The sequence below is a fragment of the Ranitomeya variabilis genome, chromosome 4 (genome assembly GCF_051348905.1).
Source record: "Ranitomeya variabilis isolate aRanVar5 chromosome 4, aRanVar5.hap1, whole genome shotgun sequence".
Lineage (NCBI taxonomy): Eukaryota > Metazoa > Chordata > Amphibia > Anura > Dendrobatidae > Ranitomeya > Ranitomeya variabilis.
The window spans coordinates 368,569,036-368,590,275 of NC_135235.1; the positions used below are offsets into that span (position 1 = coordinate 368,569,036).

The following is a 21,240-nucleotide window of genomic DNA, read 5'->3' on the forward strand; positions in this document are numbered from 1 at the left end:
CCTATAGCAAGCAGGGTGCCCCCAAGGTAGATAAACCCCTTTTCCAAGCATATACAAGGCATTGCTAGGATAAAGTGGTCATGTAAAATCCCATAGCAACCAGTAAAAGGGTTCCTCGGTGTAACAGGCCAAAGTAACCCTGTCCCAGATTAACCCCGGGTATAATTTGGTCTATGCCAGAGTATACCCGGGGTGTAAAATAGCCTAGGCCAAACTATACCCCTCCAGGCCAGATTATGTAACTAATCTGGGGTTAAAGTTGCCTAGCCCAATTTATACCTCTCAGCTCATATTATACCCCAATGAAATCATTTGCATTGAGTGATATACACAAGAATTACTTAATGCTTCAACATTTTATTGAGAAACCAAACTGACAATTCTTAAAGAGTACCTCCCACTATACAAAACTTTTGCCCATGGCAAAAGTAGTTGTAAAGGGGGGTATTTGTAATGCATATGCATTACAAATACCCCCCCATTTTATAGTTACCTTAGGGGGGCTGCCCGATTACCCCCCCTCGCTAACCGCCGCTGCCCGTCTCCTGGTAGACGGGGTCCCCCTCCTGCCGCTAGGTGGCGCTGCCTCTCCATGCGCCGACGTCACAGCCAGGCGCCATAGAGGAGAGCGGCACCTGGCTAGTGCCGTTGGAGCTTGTAGAAGCAGAGCCAGCACCACCTAGCGGTGGGAGGGGGGGCAATAATTTCTCATTAGCTATAAGTCACTTATCATGCAATGCAATTATCTGGGGCAACAAATCGCCCAACAGTCATTCTGTGTATTATGACATTTAGTCTAGCATGTCCTTGCTACCAAATTAACGTTTAAAGCTAAACACTGATAACAACATTGAAATGATCGTGCTTATTTTCAAGATACAGTGCATGTTCAGTTGTTGACTGCAGATTGAAGCTTGCAGGATATGTCAACCAATCCATGGAGTCACCGACGTTTGTGTAGATTATTATGTCGCAACTCAACAGATTCGCCGTGGTCATGATCTCTGCATCAGTTGCCCAGACTCCATCACGAGAGATTCCAGAGATGTTCACATATTCATTCACATTTTGGTTCAAGTAGTCCTGTAGTTTTTTTGTCAAGTCAGTTTTCATATGGTGGATGACTTTATCTCTGAGAAGGGAATGGTTGTCCTCTGTTCCTGTCAAGATGTAGCTGATGGCCCGGAAGAAGCAGTTTCCATCACCTTTGGTTTTATATGTACGCCGTGGTTGTTCAAGGTCTCGTCTGCATCCACAGTATACAACCTTACTAAACGTAAGGCCAAGAGTGGTGCTAAGATACTTCCTTCTTGAACTTGGTAGTAGGTTGAAAGCCTTAGTTTGCTTATTTTTCTGTGTGGCAGAGTCACTGGAATAATCATCATCGGATGGTGGAGAAGCCTCTTTATCCTGGTAAATCTTTAGGTTGCTGGTGTGGTATGTGTTGCTTAATATCTTGCCAGTTTTGTTGTTCTTAAGTTTTACTCGTCCCTTGGTCAAGGATTCCACAACTAAATAAGGTCCAATCCAGCGTGGTTCCATCTTTGAACCTATGCGTTGAATACGGCGCTGATTCTTGATATAAACTATGGTACCAGCAGTGATTTCTTTGTTGCTTTTGTGTCGGCGATCAAAGGCACACTTCTGGTGTTCTTGAGCAGAGTGGATGTTGGTACTGACGTCTGAGTGCAGCTTTTTAAGAATGCTTGACAGTGTATTTAGCACATCAGGGGTGGCATGATCTGAAATGGGCATGGGATCCACCATATCATCTTTTGAGGGATTAAGGTCCATGGGAAGCTTGGCCTTCCGTCCATACATGACCTCAAATGGAGTAACCTTGGTTGAAGCATGCACAGATGTGTGATAGGCAAACAGAACACCAGGGATGAATTGATCCCAGTTGTTTCCTTGGTCATTGACAAGCTTACTAAGAGCTTCTTTAAGTGTCCGATTATCACGTTCCCGCTGGCCATTTGTTTGTGGGTGGTATGCAGATGAAATACGGTGATCTGTTTGAAAATGTTCCATCAGGTTGTCAATGATCGAGTTTACAAACTCTCGTCCCTGGTCGCTAATCAGAGTCTCCATACAGCCAAGGCGACAGATAACGGAGTACAAAAAATTTGCCACTGACTTGGCACTCTTATCTGGGACAGCTGTTGCTTCAGTCCATTTGGAGAAATGATCAGTGGCAGCAACTATATATTTGTTGCCATTTGATGTTTCCTGAAGAGGGCCAATCATATCAATCCCAACTAAGCTCCATACTTTTCCAGGCACTGATATACTGTTGAGTGGTGGAGCTTCCTTTGTGATTTTGGGATTTATAACAAAACATTTTTGACAGGCTTTCACATACTGGTGAACGTCATTTTTCATTCCCTTCCAGTAAAACCGGTCAGAGATTTTGGCTAAAGTTTTATCTCTGCCAAAATGGCCCCCAGATATTGGGTTGTCATGACAGGCCTTCAGGATATTTGGCAGTCGACTTTTAGTAAGAACCTCCTTTTCCCTATGATAAACAATTCCTCCTTGGGCTCGATATGGCTTTGCTGTTTGTCTAAACTGGGACTTGGCATTTGCACGTTTCTCAGGAGGTAGATCGTAGGTATACTGAGGGTACCTTTGTTCTGTTGCAGTGTAGAATCTCAAAAGCTGGTCATACAATTGATCTTCCATGGTTGTCAAAATTGGAAAAGATTTGGTGTCATAGAGAGCAGAGAGGTGTCATAGAGAACATACAAAACAAGTTATCATTAACTATGCACTGACAGGACAGCGCCATCTACTGTCAGTTCAGATCTGCACACTTTTCAACAAATAAGCAATAGGGTGAGAAAAACAGTGAAGTGATAACATTATGGCCTAGAGAAATACTATAAAAACTATTTTATACCCCCTGGTATAAAGTTTATCCCCCGGGGGTATACTATGGCCTAAGTCAGCTTTTGAATTTTTGTGCTGTTTCCTTCCTCAGTAAAAGGGTTCCCCGGCTTCCCCGCAGTGCTGCGAGGGTGCCCCCATGGTAGATAAACCCATTTTTTAAGCGTATCCAAGGCGTTGCTAGGATAGAATGGCCATGTAAAATCCCATAGCAACCAGTAAAAGGGTTCCCTACCCACCCCGCAGTGCTGTGAGGGTGCCCCCAAGGTAGATTAACCCCTTTTCCAAGCGTATACAAGGCGTTGCTAGGATAAATTGGTCATGTAAAATCCCATAGCAACCAGTAAAAGGGTTCCCCGGCTTCCCCGCAGTGCTGTGAGGGTGCCCCCAAGGTAGATAAACCCCTTTTCCAACCGTATCCAGGGCGTTGCTAGGATAAAGTGGCCATGTAAAATCCCATAGCAACCAGTAAAAGGGATCCCCACCCACCCCGCAGTGCTGTGAGGGTGCCCCCAAGGTAGATTAACCCCTTTTCCAAGCGTATACAAGGCGTTGCTAGGATAAATTGGTCATGTAAAATCCCATAGCAACCAGTAAAAGGGTTCCCCGGCTTCCCCACAGTGCTGCAAGGGTGCCCCCAAGGTAGATAAACCCCTTTTCCAAGCGTATACAAGCCGTTGCTAGGATAAAGTGGTCATGTAAAATCCCATAGCAACCACCTAAGGGGTTAACCACCTATCCTTAAGTGCTGCGAGAGTGCCCCCAAGGTAGATAAACCCCTTTTTCAAGCGTATTCAAGGCGTTGCTAGGATAGAGTGATCATGTAAAATCCCATAGCAACCAGTAAAAGGTTTCCCCACCCACCCGCAGTGCTGCAATGGTGCCCCCAAGATAGATAAACCCCTTTTCCAAGCGTATCCAAGGTGTTGCTAGGATAGAGTGATCATGCTATATCCCATAGCAACCAGTAAAGGGGTTCCCCACCCACCCCTCAGTGCTCGTCAGTGCCCCCTAGGTATACAAAGCCCTTTTCCAAGCATATCCAAGGCGCCAAGACAACGAGCTGGCACGAGCAGGGCTGAAGATTTCATGTCACATGTGACTATAGGGAGGGGGTGGGGCTTAGAAAGGGAGATCCCTGGCGTCACCAGAGGTGGAGGAGCTTGAAAAGGAGCAGTGCCCGATGGGAGGGGGAGCTGTGACCTAGAAGAATGAGCAGCTTTCCCTCAGCTTACCCTGGGGGGTATAATCTGGCCTGGAGGGGTATACTTTGGCCTAGGCTATTTTATACCCCGGGGTATAGTTTGGCCTAGGCCAAAGTATACCCGGGGTATAATCTAGCCTAGGCCACTTTAACCCCGGGTATAGTCTGGCCTGGGGGTATAATCTGGCCTGTTACACCGGGGTTTCAACCTGCATGTCCTATGTCTCAGCCACCTCTTCAGGTCTTGGGACAATACCCTTATCTGGGACATATTTCATCTTATCTGGATATTTGGACAGAGGACCCATCTTGTTGATTTAATTTGGAAATCCATGACATAGTTCACGCGGTGCTCTTTCTTTAATTATAGGGAAACAAAAGTTAGAAAAAAAAGACACTTTCTTTGCTCCAAAAATACTTTATTGAAGTCAATGGGAGACTGCAAAATACAATAGTTTTGAAATTGAAATTCTGTTAAAAAAATGCTGTTTTTTTATGTACCTCAAAATAGTATCAGTGGCCAACTACTACTTGTCCTGCAAAGATTACGGCCCCATACAGCTCTGAAAAAATAAGTTACAGCTCCCAGAATATTGTGTCACAATATTTTTTGTATATGTTTTATTGTGCAAATGTAACCATCTGCAAAAATATAAATTTGGTATTGCTGTAACTGTGCTTACCCACAAAGCAAAGGTAATATGTCACTTATACCACATGGTCAGCACTAAAAAAAATATAATAAATAACTTCACTTTTTGCCAAGTGCTTCACATTATTTTTCTGAAAGACATTTTTGGGATCAAAATGCTCACTTATCCTCATGATATAATACCTTGAGGAGTGTAGCTTACAACATTGGAATCCAATTGCAACTTCCATGTGTTCAACCAGTAGTGTCCGGCCACATATAAGGTGTTACCTTTCGCTGGGGAAATTGTGTAAGAAATTTCTGGATACATTTTTTTTTTATTGACTGAAACCCACAGGTGGCGTCACGAAGATTTTCCATTTTTCACAAAACTTCCCCTTTAAAGACTTTCCCTTTAACTTGGAGGCCCAGGGCCATGGACCGGGTCACTGCCACCGTGACTACCTCTTTAATGACCACCGGACCCGGCTTGAGTACCCCGAGGTCCTAGCGGGCGCTCCAGTTCTTTAAGCAATGGTCCGTCTTCTGTGCAGTGGTCGGTCTCAGATACCTTCCGCTGAGCCCCTAGTCCTTAAGCATCTGCGGCCCAAACAAACAAGGCCGTGGCACTCTCAGGGTCCAAAGTAAATGGGTGGGAAGTAAGTGGCGTTAGGCTGCAAAAGGCTGTCCGGTACTCAGCCTTCTTTCCTCTGCATGTGCGCGGTACACACAGTCTCGGAGCGCACGACACTTCTGTTTCTGGCAGCTACTGAGAGTATGGCGCTTCTGTCTCTGGCAGCTACTGAGCACACGGCACTTCTCTCTGCAGCAGTCCCACGGCGCCGGTGCTCAGAGGACGTAGCATGCTGCTCACGGCTGCTGATTCACGCCAAACTGCGCGCTTTTCTTTTTAAGCTGCCCCTCCTACCCGGGTCATGAGGTGGATCCCGCTCCTCATTTCTTCCCCCAGGTAACAAGTGAGGCAGCCCCAACAGTTCCAGGCCTGGCTCGGTACAGATACCCACGGTCCGGTCTTCCTCCTTACATATACATATATTTTTTAATTGCCTTTGGTTCGATCTCAAGCCATGGTGACTTCATGGATGTATGATCTGTAGGAAGTTCTTGTGCAAGCCTAGATATATCCATCAAGTTCTTCTGTGCCTCTGTCTTGCTAGTATCAAACCACCCATGGTATTGATAACATCCTTCTCCAGCACAACATTTCAAAGGCGTTAATTCTTCTTCTGTCTTGTTTCTTTATTGCATGGGAGTATTGGCTGTAAAAGTCAAATGATACTGAATAAAAACTGCAATTTTTCCATAATTCTGCTATTTTGGTGCCAAAAATGTCATGTCTAGTTTGTGTCACCAAAGACTTTCACTCCATATATTGCTCAGTGGAATCTTCCTGGTGCGGCAATGGGCATATAATAAGCTGCCTGGGCATGCGGAAGGGTTCAGATGGAAAATGACACCATAGGACAGGGGTGGGCAATTATATTAGCCAAGTGGCCATGTGACCACGACTGTTGTAGAGGGCCGAAACAATAGGCTAAAATTAAGTCTGCTCAAAATTAATATTATATCATAATAAAGGGAATTTGTCATTAGGTTTTTGCTACTCCATCTGAAAGCAACATACTGTAGAGGACAAAGATGCTGATCTCAGTGATGTGTCACTTACTGAGCTATTTGCTGTCATTTAGCTAAAATCACTGCTTTATATGTTGCAAATTTATCAATTCTGTGATTGCTGAATTCTGTATAACCTCTCCACAACACTTATTAGTAGCTTTCTGCCATACCGCTTACTACATTACTGTAAAACAGGGCTTAAAGGTGGTGGCCGTACTTTATATTGGGAAAACCTGGCAGGTTCCCTTTAATAATTAGTATCTTCTTTTATTATTGCTTGACCATTAGGATATACAAATTGTAAGATCGACCATACACAGAGTTACTATGTTCCTGCATCTGTGTTTTATAAAAAGATATTTGTTCTGCATTTTTACATCTAAGTATAACCACAAAACAATTGCTTGTCAAATATGTGTTCTTCAAAAGCAGCGAATGATCATAAACGGCTGAATTCCATTTTTTCTTTGTAGGATCCACGTGGATGATGGAAATCTTGAGCCTTATTAGCCGAAATGGTGATTTTACCTGGTGTCGTCAAGTTCCAAATTTTTTGAGAATCCCTTGGCTTGAAGTTAGTGGGACTGGGGAACAGCTTGTTGAAAAATTTCAATCCCCACGTTGTTTCGCATCTCATTTGCCTATACAGTTTTTCCCGAAGTCTTTATTTTCTTCAAAAGCAAAGGTAAGAACTGCAAGAATAGATATTGACCAGAGATGAGCGAACCTGAACTGTAAAGTTTGGAGTTCTTACCGGACACGAGGTGTGTGGTACGGAACTCCGAACACTGAAAGTCCGTTTCAGTGTTAAGATACTCAATAAAGCTTGTTGAAAGGCTGCAGTGCAGCAAATCAACAACTTATCAGCTGTGGGCACTTCCACAGCTATCACAATTATGCCGAATATAGTCATGGCTGTGATATGGTCGGCTTACCACATGACCTGGCCTGTATTACCGCCAGATCACGGGTGGCGCTGCCATTCTGCACTGACTAGCATAGGGACAGGACAGGACATAGCTCGAGTGAGGGACAATGTTAGGTTCTATGTGTGTACTCAGCCTGTATGGGTGTACTCTGCAAAACAGCCTCTGTGGGTGTACTCCGCAAAACAGCCTCTGTGGGTGTACTCCGCAAAACAGCCACTGTGGGTGTACTCTGCAAAACAACCTCTGTAGGTGTACTCTGCAAAACAGCCTCTGTGTGAGTGCTCTGCACCTGTCTCTGTGGGAGTGGTCTACATCCATCTTTGGGGGTACTCTGCACCCATCTCTATGGGGTACTCTGCACTCGTCTCTTTGGGGTACTCTGCACCCATCTCTGTGGGGGTACTCTGCACTAGTGTCTGTGTGAGTACTCTGAACCCGTCTCTGTCTGAGTACTCTGCACCCGTCTCTGTGGGGGTATTGTGCACCCTTTTGTGTGGGTACTCTGCACCCGCTCCTGTGTGGGTACTCTACACCTGTTCCTGTGTGGGTACTCTACACCCATCCCTGTGGGGATACTCTGCACCTGTCACTATGGGGATACTCTGCACCTGTCACTGTGGGGGTACTCTACACCCATCTCTGTGGGGTACTCTGCACTCGTCTCTTTGGGGTACTCTGCACCCATCTCTGTGGGGGTACTCTGCATTGGTATCTGTGTGAGTACTCTGAACCTGCCTCTGTGTGAGTACTCTGCACCCATCTCTGTGTGAGTACTCTGCACCCGTCTCTGTGGGGTTACTCTGCACCCGTCTCTGTGGGGGTATTGTGCACCCTTTTGTGTGGGTACTCTGCACCCCCTCCTGTGTGGGTACTCTACACCTGTTCCTGTGTGGGTACTCTACACCCATCCCTGTGGGGATACTCTGCACCTGTCACTATGGAGATACTCTGCACCTGTCGCTGTGGGGGTACTCTAAACCCATCTCTGTGGGGTATTGTGCAGCCGTTTCTGTGTGAGTACTCTGCACCTGTCTCTGTAGGGGTACTCTGCACCTGTCTCTGTGGGGAAACTCTGCACCCGTCTCTGTGGGGGTATTGTGCATCCGTCTCTGTGGGGGTGCTCTTCACCCGTCTCTGTAGGGGTACTCTGCACCCATCTCTGTGGGGGTACTCTGCACCCATCTCTGGGGGGCATTCTGCACCCGTCTCTGTGGGGGTACTCTGCATCCATCTCTGTGGGGGTACTCTGCACCCATCTCTGTGGGGAAACTCTGCACCCATCTCTGTGGGGGTATTGTGCATCCGTCTCTGTGGGTGTGCTCTTCACCCGTCTCTGTAGGGGTACTCTGCACCCATCTCTGTGGGGGTATTGTGCATCCGTCTCTGTGGGGGTACTCTGCATCCATCTCTGTGGGGGTACTCTGCATCCATCTCTGTGGGGAAACTCTGCACCCGTCTCTGTGGGGGTACTCTGCATCCATCTCTGTGGGGGTACTCTGCACTCGTCTCTGTGGGAAAACTCTGCACCCGTCTCTGTGGGGGTACTCTGCATCCGTCTCTGTGGGGAAACTCTGCACCTGTCTCTGTGGGGGTATTGTGCATCTGTCTCTGTGGGGGTACTCTGCATCCATCTCTGTGGGGGTACTCTGCATCTGTCTCTGTGGGGAAACTCTGCACCCGTCTCTGTGGGGGTACTCTGCATCCATCTCTGTGGGGGTACTCTGCACTCGTCTCTGTGGGAAAACTCTGCACCCGTCTCTGTGGGGGTACTCTGCATCCGTCTCTGTGGGGAAACTCTGCACCCGTCTCTGTGGGGGTATTGTGCATCCGTCTCTGTGGGGGTACTCTGCATCCATCTCTGTGGGGGTACTCTGCATCCGTCTCTGTGGGGAAACTCTGCACCTGTCTCTGTGGGGGTATTGTGCATCCGTCTCTGTGGGGGTGCTCTTCACCCGTCTCTCTAGGGGTACTCTGCACCAGTCTCTGTGGGGCTACTCTGCACCCGTCTCAGTGGGGGTGCTCTTCGCTCATTACTGTGGGGGTACTCTGCACCCATCTCTGTGGAGGTACAGTGCACCCGTTTCTGTTGGGGTACTCTGCAAAACCGCCTCATTTTTTATTTTTTTTTATTTGGGGAGGTTGCAAAACATTGGACCTCGTGACATAGTATCTCCTGTTTATACACTGAATCTACAGGAGGCCTTCAAATTGGGTTATTGCAGTATGAAGTGAGGAAGGTTGGGGGTCTTCTATGTAAGTATGGGGTCTATGGTATTTTGGATATATCCTCAGAGAGTCCCAACCCTTTTAATTGTATGACCAAGTTAAAGCTTCTCTACACCCTAACACTAAAAAAGAGATTATGCATTAGTTATGTATAGTCTCCATACTTGATGCTATCCGTTCGCCTCCTGCTGCCTCCTACACTAACACCAGTGTTCCTGTCCTCCTGCATCTGAGTTGTTCGCTGCCGTGGCATACGGAGCAGTGGTAAGTGTGATCCACATCTACACAGATAAGGAAAGGTGTGGTTCAGACTCATCACTCTGCGTCCTGTTTCTCTGCAATGGCCATCTTGGAACCAGACCGTTGGTCTCAGCATAAGTGGCAGTGGGAGGTAGGATGACTATACATGACAAATGTGTAGTTACTACTGCTAAGGTGGAGGCTCGCCTTCACTCTGGGAGTAATGTTGGCGTCTCCTCATGAAAAGTCAAGACTTTTGCAATCAAAGCTATTGGTTATTGCTTGTATCTTAGAAAAGCCTTCTGTTTCCATCTTATTGTAGATAATTTATACAGCTCGAAGCCCAAAAGATGTCATGGTATCGCTTTATCATTATGCTCATATGTCATATGTTGTGAAACAGCCTAACAGCTTTGATGAATTTCTGGAGGACTTCTTGCAAGGTAGAGGTATGTATGATAAGGTTCATTGTCAGCCTGTAATGTAGTTCTGCAGTCCAGTAACTGAGTAATGAGAATTGTTACACTGAGAACCTCTTTCACTGAAATGTCTGTTTGGGAAACGCTAGTTCATTAAATCTGATGTGGAACTTGTTTTAACATAGAGCATTTTTAGACAAATCAAATGCTACCTTTTATTCCAAGTGCTTTGAGGAAAGGATAGCATTTTTTTTGGCTTAAGGCTGTGTTCAGATGTCCAGAAATCATTTGTTAGAATGGTTCGAGCAGCAGTCCATTCCCAAAAAGCACAACTTTTTTGCCCGACTATAAAAACTTGATTTTAACTGGATCTGATTTTTTTAACATTGAAATCCATGGAAAACAGGTCCGAAAACTAGCCAAGTGTTGCCTTCTATTTGAAACTGATCCAGTAAGCAAAAACCGAATCCTTTACAAATGAAAGAAAAATGGATGGTGTAATTAACGGATCCGTTTTCCATACACTTCAATATTAAAAAAATGGTTACAGTTTAAATCAATAGTTTTTAGCCAGACAAAATTAGTTGTGTCTGTCAGTTAAAGACTTTCTTCTCTTCTTTAAGGTATGTGGGGCAATATCTCCTTAATAGATGTTGATCCGAGTTCCTTCAAATTCTGTGGACCAGTGCTCATCAGTTTCAGGATATCCTCTTTAACCTGAAAGTTTAGTAAGCTGCAACTGACATCTCTTGGTGGGTCTCTACAGTTTGGACATTTACAGAGGGCTCTGCGTGCTCTTTCAATAATAATTTCTTCTTGGAAGTTATCATCTAGGATTGTGATAAACATTTGTTTTTTTTTTACATATTTTTCTGTATTATGTTTAGGGTTAATAGTTTTCAGATCACACTTAGACACCCTTACAGGGCTTTCTCCAATTTTGAGCATTTCACAAGTGATGCAGATCGGAACATCCTTATATCTCATAAGCAAGTCTACAGAATTATGCAGACAATATTGAGACTATGGTGTTAAATCTGAAGAAAACATTCTACCGATGCAGCTTTGGAATGAAACTTTCATTGGTATATTTATAAGATATAGCTGCAGAAAGATTCAGTAAGATTCAGCCGGAAATGGACCAAAACAAATCTTGTAAGTAAATATTTATTCCGATTAGTGTATTTCTGCAGGTGCAGTTTGGTTTATTTCCACAAGATGACAGCAGATGTTCACACTATATTTATATAGAGGAGAGACAAATGAAAGAAAATGGTTTCAGTGCCAGTTATAGTTCTATATTCACACAGCTTATTTGCTTTAGGATGCCTCAGGGTCTTTTGTGTGGTAGTCCTTATATAGTACTAGCTACTGAACCCATTCTACGCCCGGGTGGCGAGCATTTATATTAGTATATGGTCTCCATCCTGGTATATGCTGCTTCCATCCTGCTCCCTAATCTTGTTATATGCTGCTCCCATCATGCACCCCCTTCCTGTCATGTGCAGCCCCCATCCTGTGCCCTCATCCTGTTTTGTGCGCCTCCATCTTGCCATGTGCTACTCACTTGCCCTCATCCTGTCATGTGCTCCCATTCTGCGCCCCGATCCTGTCATATGCTCCCATCCTGCGCCCCAATCCTGTCATGTGGTGCTCGCATCCTGCACCCCCATCCTGTCATGTAGTGCTCCCATCCTGCACCCGCATGCTGACATGTGCTGCTCCCATCCTGTGCCCCCATTCTGTCATGTAGTGCTCCCATCCTGCACCCCCATGCTGACATGTGCTGCTCCCATCCTGCTCCCCCATTCTGTCATGTGCTGTTCCCATCCTGCGCCCCCATTCTGTCATGTGCTGCTCTCATCCTGCGCCCCCATTCTGTCATGTGGTGCTCCCAACCTGCGTCCCCATCCTGTCATGTGCTGCACCCATTCTGCGCCCCCATTCTGTAATGTGCTGCTCCCATCCTGCGTCCCCATCCTGTCATGTGGTGCTCACATCCTGTCATGTGCTGCTCTCATTCTGTGCCCCCATCCTGTCATGTGCTGCTCCCATCCTGCGCCCCCATCCTGACGTGCTGCTCCCATCCTGCTCCCCATCCTGTCATGTGCTGCTCTCATCCTGCGCCCCCATCCTGTCATGTGCTGCTCCCATCCTGCGCCCCCATCCTGACATGTGCTGCTCCCATCCTGCGCCCCCATCCTGACATGTGGTGCTCCCATCCTGTGCCCCCATCCTGTCATGTGCTCCACCCATTCTGCGCCCCCATTCTGTCATGTGCTGCTCCCATTCTGCGTCCCCATCCTGTCATGTGCTGCTCCCATCCTGCACCCCCATCCTGTCATGTGCTGCTCCCATCCTGCTCCCCCATCCTGACATGTGCTGCTCCCATCCTGCGCCCCCATCCTGACATGTGCTGCTCCCATCCTGCGTCCCCATTCTGTCATGTGCTGCTCCCATCCTGCGCCCCTATCCTGACATGTGCTGCTCCCATCCTGCGCCCCCATCCTGAAATGTGCTGATCCCATCCTGCGCCCCTAATTCTGTCATGTGGTGCTCCCAACCTGCGTCCCCATCCTGTCATGTGCTGCACCCATTCTGCGCCCCCATTCTGCAATGTGCTGCTCCCATCCTGCGTCCCCATCCTGTCATGTGGTGCTCACATCCTGTCATGTGCTGCTCTCGTTCTGCGCCCCCATCCTGTCATGTGCTGCTCCCATCCTGTGCCCCCATCCTGTCATGTGCTCCACCCATTCTGTGCCCCCATTCTGTCATGTGCTGCTCCCATCCTGCGCCCCCATCCTGACATGTGGTGCTCCCATCCTGCTCCCCCATCCTGTCATGTGCTCCACCCATTCTGTGCCCCCATTCTGTCATGTGCTGCTCCCATCCTGCGACCCATTCCTGTCATGTAATATATAAATTGAGGGGGCACCACCAGGTAAAATAGAGTGGGATCCAACAAAGTCTACAAAGAATGAATTGCAAAACAAAAGAAAAAGACATAGGCCATAGAGCAAGGATCACCACACAGCAATATGCATAACATCAAATTTTATTAGGTACAAAACACACAAAAACTTTAAAAACATTTAAAAAGGTCACTCATGTGACATACCCATAGATCAATTCAGCTTACAATAAAGCTCTACCCAAAGATCTGTCACACATGTGTGCCCAAAGGTAGGCATATCACTATTTAAATAAACAGCATACCATATATATATATCAGAGACTCCAAAAACAGAAGATAAAGAAAAAAATACATATATAACCCCCTTCAGTAAAAATAACCTGCCATAGAATAGAGTAAATAAGAAACCCGACTTCCCCAAAATATCAGTCAGCCAACATATCAGGATGTTTATCGAGCCGTGGAGAGAAACCCCAGTACGGTAATTGAATAGAAACCCAGGCTACACTATAAGGCAAGAGGTCAAGTCAGACCCATAACACTGACTGAGCGGGTGAATGGCCATGGCCAGATATTATAAGGCAGAAATGAAGGCAGCCGATAGAGCACACATGGTAACAGATAGGGCAGAAAGGAATACCCGACACGTGTCGCCCCTCAAGGAGGCTTCGTCAGGGATAGCCTTTTCTTGTGTCATATACCTATATATATTCTAGAGCCATAAATATAAGATACATTGCAGCTGTGCTTTTAATAATATTTGCATACAGCTTTGCACCTTATTCCTTCATAAGCCTTTTTGGCACATTAGTGTGGCATGCTTGTTGCTGTTCTTAAATTGTATCTACCGTATATTTGCTTATCACAGTTAACTATGTTACAAGCATGCCTCATTGTTCTATGTTATGTGATTTAAGCTGCCGGCTGGGTGTATGTCTACAATAGATTTGATTCTCTTAATCTTGTTTAATGGTGTTACATAGGTCTGCATCTTGAACAAGTAACTATAATTGATATGTGAGGGCTAAATAGCCCCCCCTTTTGAGATCTCTATGTGTTGTTTTTCATCTTACCCTCTTTGGCTTATAGATTAACCCTGGTGACGTCTGTGCGCGGTTTGAAAGTGTTGATGTGCAAAGCGCATGCGCATTGGACGTGGCTAGCAGGTGCAATGGGCAATATGGCTCTTTATAGCATCACTAGATGGTAGCCCGATTCTAACGCATCGGGTATACTAGAATATGTATGTAGTTTATTTATGAAGATTTTAGAATAATACATTGAATACACATGATTCGGCCGGCCGCGACCAATTAGCGAAGCGTGGTTCAAATCCCGTGCCAATTCGCAGCCGGACTGCGCCTGTCACTGATTGTTCGCGGCCGGCCATGTAGTATATAACAGGCCACGTAGTATATTGCACAGCCACGTAGTATATAGCACACCCACGGAGTGTATAGCAGCCCACATAGCATATAACACAGTTCACATAGTATATCAGCCCACACATGCAGTATATAACACAGCCCACGTAGTGTATAACACAGCCCACGTAGTGTATAGCACAGGCCACGTAGTGTATAACACAAGCCACGTAGTGCATAGCACAGGCCACGTAGTGTATAGCACAGCCCACGTAGTATATTGCACAGCCCATGTAGTATATTACACAGCCCACGTAGTATATTGCACAGCCCACGTAGTATATTGCACAGCCCACATATTATATTGTACAGCCCACATATTATATTGCACAGCCCACGTATTATATTGCACAGCCCACGTAGTATATAGCACAGCCCACGTAGTATATTACACAGCCCACGTAGTATATAGCACAGCCCACGGAGTATGTAGCACAGCCATGTAGTATATAACACAACCCACGGAGTATATAGCACAGCCACATAGTATATAGCACAGCCCACGGAGTGTATAGCAGCCCACATAGCATATAACACAGCACACATAGTATATGTCAGCCCACACACGTAGTGTATAACACAGCCCACGTAGGGTATAACACAGCCCACGTAGTGTATAACACAGCCCACGTAGTGTATAGCACAGGCCACATAGTGTGTAGTATATAGCAGCCCACATATTATATTGCACAGCCCACGTATTATATTGCACAGCCCACGTAGTATATAGCGCAGCCCGCATAGTATATTGCACAGCCCATGTAGTATATTGCACAGCCCACGTATTATATTGCACAACCCACGTAGTATATAGCACAGCCCATGCAGTACATTGCACAGCCCACGTAGTATATTGCACAGCCCACGTAGTATATAGCAGCCCACGTATTATATTGCACAGCCCACGTATTATTTTGCACAGCCCATGTATTATATAGCACAGCCCACTCAGTACATTGCACTGCCCACGTATTATATTGCACAGCCCACGTATTATATTGCACAGCCCACGTATTATATTGCACAGCCCACGTATTATTTTGCACAGCTCATGTATTATATAGCACAGCCCACTCAGTACATTGCACTGCCCACGTATTATATTGCACAGCCCACGTATTATATTGCACAGCCCACTTATTATAATGCACAGCCCACGTATTATATTGCACAGCCCACGTAGTATATAGCACAGCCCAAGCAGTATATAGCAATGTGGGCATCATATCCCTGTTAAAAAAAAAGAATTAAAATAAAAAATTGTTATATACTCACCTTCCGTTGGCCCCGGATGCAGGCGAAGCGGTTACTGACGCTCCTCGCGCGCTCCGGTCCCAAGAGTACATCATCATCTCGCGAGACCGCAATGCATGGAACAGTCACCGGAGCGTCGCGAAGAGCGGGGAAGGCCTGTTCCCGATCTGAGGGCCGACGGACAGTGAGTATATAACAATTTTTTATTTTTTTTATTATTTTGAACATTAGATCTTTTAACTATTGATGCCGCATAGGCAGCATCAATAGTAAAAAGTTGGTCACACAGGGTTAATAGCAGCGGTAACGGAGTGCATTACACCGCGGCATAACGCGGTCCGTTACCGCTGCCATTAACCCTGTGTGAGCGCTGAGTGGAGGGGAGTATGGAGCGGGCACTGACTGCGGGGTGTAAGGAGTGGCCATTTTGCCGCCGGGCTGTGCCCATTCGCTGATTGGTCGTGGCCGTTTTGCCGCGACCAATCAGCGACTTGGATTTCCATTACAGACAGAGACCGCGACCAATGAATATCTGTGACAGACAGACAGAAAGACAGAAAGACGGAAGTGACCCTTAGACAATTATATAGTAGATTAGTTTCTGTATGCCCAGATAATTTGGTGTCACCTACCATTGCTGACTTTTATGATTGCGCTAGATTAATGGATAAAAGATGGTTTCAATACAATGTTTCCATGCGTCGCTCTTGTTCTTTGGGATTCGGGGATGGGCTACATGTTCCGCCTATATTGTCTGATTTGATGTTACTGGCACGTGCGCTTAAGCTGCTCCCTTACGTCATTACATGACTTTATGCACCGGCATTTTGGCAATGCAGATTGATACGAAAGTGGGCGGCATCTTTGTTTTTAATGATATTGCGCATGCGCATGATTGTGGACCGGACCACAGCGGGACCGCCCCTGGGTGAGTATAATATAACCTATTTTTCTTACCTTTCAGGTTACATCGGGGGCATATCTACAGCATTACAGAATGCTGCAGATAAGCCCCTGATGCCGGAGGCCTTAGCTCATATACGATTTTTGGGGTGACAGATTCCCTTTAAGTGAAACTGTTTTCATTTTAAAGTAAAAGGAAGATCAGGGTCACTTGGTGCCAGAATTACTCTGGGAATGAATACCCTTGTACTTTTAAATGATCCGGTGAGGATTTCACAGTCAATTTCTTTTGATATAATTTGCTTCACAATCATTCTGGTGCCATTGCAAAGACCTCATGTTGAGTTAAGGTTTCTTAATAGCATGACTACTGCTCCAACTTTCAAATGTAATCTATGAGGAGGTACTGTATATCACCACAGGTTAAGCTGTTTAAGAACTCCATTGGATAGTTTGCTGCTTACTCAGCATTTGCAGTATCTTGCTGAATGGAATCAATACTGGTGTAGCATTTCAATTCAGACTGAATTCGACTAAGAACATTTTCATTCAGTTCATGTCAACATTGGTTTTTTGGAGTTAGGATTGCACGGTTTGCAGTGCTTTCATCTTCTGGTTGTATGACTTGAGGAAAGATAGCATCAACAATACATCTATTTTCAATGCAGACAAAAGGAATTTCAAAGATACCTTCCTCTAGTTCTGGTTCTTGAAGTTTTCCAAGGTTTAAAAGCCTTTGGGAAAAGCCTTGATGTTCTTTGGGGACATTGTCCTCATTTGTGCGCATGTTTTAGTCCAATTTGAGGACTTCAATATTCCTCCAACAATAGCTGTTCATCGTGCACGCTGAAATTATTTCAGTTCTGCTGCCATGTGGTACAACAGGAAGGATATGTCGAAAATCTTCACCAAAAAGTATCACCACACCACCGATCTTTTTTTGGAAGGAACTTTTGGATCTTCAGCCATGAGTTCTTTGTAGAATGTGTCAACTGCATTTACAGCATGAGCTGGAGCCATAAAATCTTCGTCCCAGATTATGAGTTTGGCACTTTTCAACCCATTGGCAGTATTGCTGTCATGGCAAATATTGCACGTCGACGTTTCATTAATTGGTATAGGCAGTTTGAACAGATTATGGGAAGTTCGGCCTCCCTCCAGCAAAGTAGCAGCAAGACTAATTCATTTTTGCTTCGAACGTAATGCATGATTGTATTATATAGGAATGTTTTACCACTTCCACCAGGTCCATCAATAAAAAATAGGCGTTTTTCCAAGTTGGGATTCTCCAAAGCTTCGCTGATTTTTTTGAAAGCCTTTCATTGTCCTGGGTTTAACATTTGAAATTTCTCCTCAAACAAATCCTTTTTTTGCAACAGGGTAGAAATATTTGCCAGAATTGATTGGATCATCTTGCCAACAGGAAGTTGTAGGCCAAAATCTTGCAACGACTTTCCATGTGTCCGTAACACAGACTCAATTTCATGTAATGTCATATAGAGGGCCTTTTCTTCATGAGGGAAACATCTGGTATAGTCTTCCATTAGATTTTTCTTGTGCCTTTGAAACAATGCTGCGGCATTAGATGGCTCACACATGATGCAAATAAATGCAAACAATTGTCTAAGTTGCATTGACATTTGATAAGTGGCAGCTTCTGTTAGGCAACTATCCCATTCAGAGTCATCATCAGTTAACCCTCTTGCAATACATGCTTCTTGGAAAGTAGCAAAACAGTTTCCTTCAGTTGTTCTGAGATCCTCAAAAGATAAAAACTAAGGAGAACTATAAGTCAAAAGAAAGCCAAAATGAATTTTATATAAATAATCAAAATTTTATTGAAAAATTAATTACATAAAAAAGTATATACCATAATCATTACATAAATGTGATGAATCCAAAGGTGCATCAAAATCCAAGGCACACAGAGCGGGACACTGCTGACCTGTAACAAGGTGCATCTAAACTGTTGCTACCAAATCCAACCACAGATACATGGGCTGCGACACTATAGTTAGAGTGAAATCAGTGAATTTTCCTGCATATAACTTAGCCACAAGCCCAATAGTAGTCAGATTAAGAAGTGCATATTAATAAATAAGACATAATTACCCATGATGGTACAGCAGAGCCAGCTCCAGTGCCAAGGAGTTACCCCAACGCGCGTTTCGCGTGCTAATAATAGCCTCGCTTCCTCAGGGGGCGTGGCTTAATCTGCCTCTTAGTCCCGTATAAGTACTAAGCCGTTCCGGTCAGATGACCTTGCGGCAACCTATCAGTGCCCATTAAGAATGCGCAAGCGCTCAAAAAGCGTTCTGCAGCCATGGCAACAAAGAGCCATAAGCCTCCATAGATGTGCAATAGTGTGAAGTTACAATGTGCAAAAACATATATGTATAAGTTCGGCGTGTTAACGCCGTAATGATCCGAAACGCCTGAGCGCCACTCGTATCTATTTCTAAAAAGTTAACAAGTAAATCGTGTCCATCTGCGAACACGCAGATCTTGTGTCCGTCTATGCCGTCGATCCACATAATGGAGCTCCGCCCACCCAGGTCACGTGAGCGGGCCGGCGCCAGGTCCGCACCACGCCCCCGGAGCGACGGAGATACCATCATGCAGAAAAAACCGCAGCGGGTAAGTATACTAAAAGTGCTACAGTGCTCATAAGTGAAAAAAGTGCTAATGGTGCCGCTAAAGTACTGATCAAAACCAGAAAGATTATGTGCCATTGTATTTGATGTTCAACAACAAAAAGCACGGTACCTATCAAGATAAGTATATAGAAAGTGAACATAAAATTGCATATAAAACAATTGTGGTAAATACTATTATAACCATTTTAAAATATATGCATATAATAGCCCCAATCATTGCAAGCCGGATTTGCATGAGTAATATATCTCAATTTCCGCATAGGTATACATAACTATGAAAAAGAGCATGATAATTATCTCTATCTATACAAAATAGATGTTGAAGTCAGGAATCCAAATATATATTGACATATGACAGCTGGCTCTGCTGTACCATCATGGGTAATTATGTCTTATTTATTAATATGCACTTCTTAATCTGACTACTATTGGGCTTGTGGCTAAGTTATATGCAGGAAAATTCACTGATTTCACTCTAACTATAGTGTCGCAGCCCATGTATCTGTGGTTGGATTTGGTAGCAACAGTTTAGATGCACCTTGTTACAGGTCAGCAGTGTCCCGCTCTGTGTGCCTTGGATTTTGATGCACCTTTGGATTCATCACATTTATGTAATGATTATGGTATATACTTTTTTATGTAATTAATTTTTCAATAAAATTTTGATTATTTATATAAAATTCATTTTGGCTTTCTTTTGACTTATAGTTCTCCTTAGTTTTTATACTTTCAAATTGAGTCGCCGTTTTTGATATTTTGATCGCTATTTGTACTGATGTTCTGTTGGTATAGATCCTCAAAAGATGTTGCACCTCTAACATTGAGGAGGAGAATTCGGAGAATGTATTTTTCTCTATCTAATGGATTAACGTTAAACATTCTGCCAATTGTGGTTTTATGACCTTTGCTACGTGGTTTCCATTTAACATTTTTATGATCCCATGTGTAATGTTCCGAGATTTCAATGTATAAAATATTGTTGGGCATTAGGATCTTCCCGATTCATTTTAAACCAACCAAGAAGTTTAGACTTGGTGTTTTTCTGCTGCACAGTTTCAGCTTCTTTACCTGGTATGAAGCATATTGTCTGCTTGTGTTCAAGGTGGACATTTAATCTTTCCACATGATCCGTTTGATGGTGCATTTTATATTCCCTGAGTCTTCAGCATGCTTCAGGCGCACTTACATATCGAGTTTCTAAGTAATTTTTTATTTCATCCCATTCAACCGTAGCTTCTTGTTCTGTGATAGAAATAACAAACTGGATATTTGCACAATCATGCCCTTTTTAAACGTATTTGAACAGATATTTTACACTTTGTATAGAACTGCAAATCTCAACGTTTATGTGGGCATTGTATTTTAAGGAAAGATAAGGATTGTAAGGTACAACCCCTCTATTATCAACCCTGTTTCCACCAAGTGTAGCAAAGTTGTTATCATCCCGGTGTTGGTATTTAGGGTATCCATTTACATTGCTATTAGTTTCAGAACAGAAATCTTTGGGAAAGCCTTTGGTACAGTTCCCATTGTCCATACATGGTGCACTTGGATTAAGTGGACCACATGGACCGTGTATCATGCAAGATTTTACAGTTTCATAAAGCTTCGGATGAGTGTCTTTGTGCGGGAGCTCTGCACAAACAATTTTGTCAATTCTTTCTTTATCCCAGGCTTTGTATTCCGGGGCCATAAATACCAATATGTGTCCATGAGGGAGCCCTCTTTTTTGGAACTCAATTATATGCATCATACCATTAACACGTCCAAATCTGTGGTATGTGGTTAAGTCTCCAAGTAGCAATTTTAGTTTCATATTAAATCCGGCCTGTCGCATGGTTGCTGACTGGGAAGTAACTTTTCTCTGATTTTTATCCATTTTGGATTGCACGATACTGTTACAAATAGGTCTGGT

General features: G+C 44.6%; 1 protein-coding gene across 1 annotated transcript in view; it reads left to right on the forward strand.

Moving 5' to 3' along the window:
- LOC143764781 (sulfotransferase 2B1-like) overlaps positions 1-21,240 on the forward strand; it is a 203,345-nt gene that overhangs the window by 26,066 nt on the left and 156,039 nt on the right. Inside the window, exons 3-4 of the mRNA XM_077250734.1 lie at positions 6,833-7,044; positions 10,077-10,203. Coding sequence (XP_077106849.1) covers positions 6,833-7,044; positions 10,077-10,203 — 339 coding nt within the window. The remainder of the gene's footprint in view (positions 1-6,832; positions 7,045-10,076; positions 10,204-21,240) is intronic.